The 3,342-nt window shown below is 37.1% G+C and overlaps 1 protein-coding gene across 2 annotated transcripts; it reads right to left on the reverse strand.

Moving 5' to 3' along the window:
* Positions 1-686: 686 nt before the first annotated feature.
* On the reverse strand, positions 687-2,959 carry LOC149202526 (uncharacterized). Of its 2 annotated transcripts, none has more exons than XM_089403180.1 (2): positions 2,528-2,959; positions 687-1,780 (listed from the first exon to the last, which is right to left on the reverse strand). In XM_089403180.1, exon 2 carries the CDS (start codon positions 1,758-1,760, stop codon positions 1,077-1,079), a length of 684 nt encoding a protein of 227 aa, XP_089259306.1. In that variant the 5' UTR covers positions 1,761-1,780; positions 2,528-2,959; the 3' UTR covers positions 687-1,076. The 2 variants fall into 2 exon arrangements, with proteins under 2 accessions (XP_089259306.1, XP_089259307.1); XM_089403181.1 differs by lacking the exon at positions 2,528-2,959 and adding an exon at positions 2,249-2,440.
* Positions 2,960-3,342: the final 383 nt, after the last annotated feature.

The following is a 3,342-nucleotide window of genomic DNA, read 5'->3' on the forward strand; positions in this document are numbered from 1 at the left end:
CAAGACTCCAAATGTTAAAAGATTATTTTAGCAATAAGATTTTGGAACCACACGTTGACACTAAAATAACCGAAATCATTCAACCTGCATATTACGTGACCACTTGACAACAGCTGTAGCTTAGTTAAAAGCACCACCACAAAGGCAGCCATACCTTAGAAACAAGTATCAATACAAAGTAGCTATAGCTAATGGAAAAACACCAGTAGCTCCATGCTTTCAAAAAGAAACATACATTATGCCCTCACATAACAAACTATTTACACAAGCATAGGACATGTCAGAATGAATATAGAGACCTCTAAGTAAGAACTGAGCAACATTGATAAAAGCAACAAAATGTACCACATCAATACAACATATAAAGCCACAGGAGACCAACTGAAACTCTGTTCTATCCAACTGCACAAACAAATATTACCAGCTAGTGCACCAACTAATATTAAAAATATGATCTTGCATTACATATTTTACAATTCAAAGACCATATTCCATTGGTGATAAAATACAAAATGACAATAAGAACAAAGGATGAAAGATGCAATCAATAATGTTTTAGAACCATGTGCTTCAACACTAAAATAACCAAGATGGGAGTTCAACCTGCAAATTATAAGACAAAACAGCTAAAAACTTTAGAAAAAGGGCCACTGCAACGATATCCATAGCTTAGGAAACAAGAACCATTACACAATAGCTATATCTTATAGAAAAGAACCTGTAGCTCTGTCCTTCCAAAGAGTAACATGCATTATGTAATCAAATAACAAACTACTTATAAAAACACAGGAGGTGTCAAAACGAAATAAAGATCCCCAGTGTCAACGGTTTGCGCAGCATAGATAAAGTGAAACAATAAAATATACCATATCGATAGGACCAATACCGACCACTGAAAGCCAAAGGGAATTCTGTTCTGTCTAACTGCAAAAGCAAATATTACTACCTAGTTCACCTAATACCAGAAAGATGATCTTGCATTCCACATTTCACAATTCAGAGCATATATTCTATTGCTCATCACTGTGGAAAACTTATCATCGAGAGCCCCAAAACAGTTTTATCAGGTTCATCATCTAGTCGCTGTCGTCGTCGTCGTCGTCGTCATCCCCACTCATATTTGCAAACTGATAAGTCGTAGGTTGTGAAGCTCGTCTACGCGTTTTTGAGGGAAGAATATTTGAAGGATCGACCTCCTGCAAAGGATCATCAGACAAGTCACCTCCATCATCATCACTGTCACCTTCAGCATCACTACTACTTTCCTCCACTTTTGCTTTCGCCTTTCCCTTGTCTTTCATAATTCCCTTTCCCTTCTCATCCCTGCCCTTCCCATTTGAACTACTAATTCCTTTAACAGGAGTTTTTCCCTTGGACTGAGGAGGCAATTTCTTTACAGACTTGGATTTTATATCATCTTCAGAATCCTCATCAGACAGTTCATCATCATCTGATTCAGAATCGAAATCCTCTTCCTCCTCAGACTCCTCGTCTTCATCAGTCTCATACCTGTCCATCTTGCTTACACGCTTTGCCTTTACCTCTTCCTTTTGCTTAGACTTAGCCTTAGTCGAAGAAATTGGCGCAGATGTCGACTTTCCCTTGCTACCAATTCCACCAACAGGTTTACTAACAGGTTTGCTAACAGGTTTGGCAGGATTCAAAGAACTTTTCTGCCTTTTCTTTTTTTCCCCGCTCTCGGCTTCGGCCTTTCTTTTGGCCGCCAATGCTTCCAGGATTTTTTTTCGGTCCTCAGGCATGGTTGCAGTAACGTAAGATCCTGCAAATAACAAAAAATGAACACTAATTCTCAGTTCAATGACTCCAAAACAGATATATTAATAAGTAGTTGGCTGTCAATAAGAAAGACCTGGGCACAGAAGCTTTCAGCTAGGTCAAAAAGATATTATCAAGTAAGTCGAAAAGATATTATCAAGTAAGTCGAAAAGATATTATCAAATAAATAGAATGCGTCAGTCAGCCTATGAAGCTTCGATGCGGAAGTGAAACACAATAAATCCTCTGGAATGAACCCTCACCGCACTAGACTATGGCAACCGGAAATTATAAGAAACTGCTCCAGGTAAATCTTCTTGAACAAGAAATTTAGAATAAAAAAGAAACCTTGCAAGCTACATATATTTTATTTATGAAAGAAAAACAACTGAGCAACGCCCGCATGTATGAAGACTGGGCATAATTCCAAACAAAAGTAGAACAGGAGTGCCGGCACAGAAGAGCGGTTTACCTCAGACAGAAAAATAACGAAAAATAAGTTTTCGTTAAAGAGGATTTTGCCGTGTAATAGAAAACCTCACGAAACCTCACCTCCACTTTTTGCATTAAGAACAGAGAGTAATTCAAACATGCCCGGATAAAACCCGAAAATAACCTCGAGATCTCGACATATTAGTCAGATTATAGTAAGGAGAGGGTTTTGCTTCACTCAAGAGCGATTCTTTTAAGTCCTATTCTAACAAAATATAGCCAAAACCGACAATTTGCAAGGAAAAAAAATAGTACAAACCCTATTAGCCGATAGATGTCTCTAGACGCTGGAATTGAGCCTGAATTGTTCAGATATTCACCGCGGAGACGAAATAATATGCACGCAAAGACTCGAAGCTAGCTTCAGACCAAAAAGAAAAGATACCAAAATGCCAAATACTGTTTATCCCGTGACTACAGCCATACTCAGATAGCCATAACCCTTTTCCAGAGCTCCAGTGAACGAGCACCGACGAGACAGCGCATTTCCTTCTAAGCGCTTGGTTTTCCAAAAGCGGTCATTTGTATTAGGGTATTGTAGAGGTTTAGCACAGGCTCAGCGCGGGTACGAAACTCAAAACGACCGATGGAGAGATATCTGTCATGTATTGTTAGGTTAGTTGTACACTGGCAATTTCCTAAGAAAAGGAAACTAGCATATTTTTAGCACTGCTTAAAAAGTGTTGCACTGGTCTATACCTAAACCTTCTATGTAGATATTTATATCGATGAGACTAAATTTTCAATGGTTTCGGATTTCATTTTTACTTAATAGATACTCCGCCTTTGGATTCCAAATTTATTTAGTAGATAGCTTTTTTATTATAAGATTTGTATGTGATTTATTTATTGAAAGTTAAAATGTATTTATAAGGATGTTGTCTAGTATTTCTCAAGAAGCTTGTACTTGAAGGGTTATTTCATTATTATAATTATCTATATAAGGTTTGTCGTTAATTGGAAAGGCTATAGGGCTAAATTTAGTTGAATAATTTTGGAGTTATTAGTGGTTATTGTATTTATTTATTACTAACTTGTTTTTCATTTATATATTAGAAGGAAAAAAAAAAAGAA

Source organism: Pinus tabuliformis, chromosome 2_1 (assembly GCF_031772625.1).
Source record: "Pinus tabuliformis cultivar Carrire ecotype Pingquan chromosome 2_1, CPIR1, whole genome shotgun sequence".
Lineage (NCBI taxonomy): Eukaryota > Viridiplantae > Streptophyta > Pinopsida > Pinales > Pinaceae > Pinus > Pinus tabuliformis.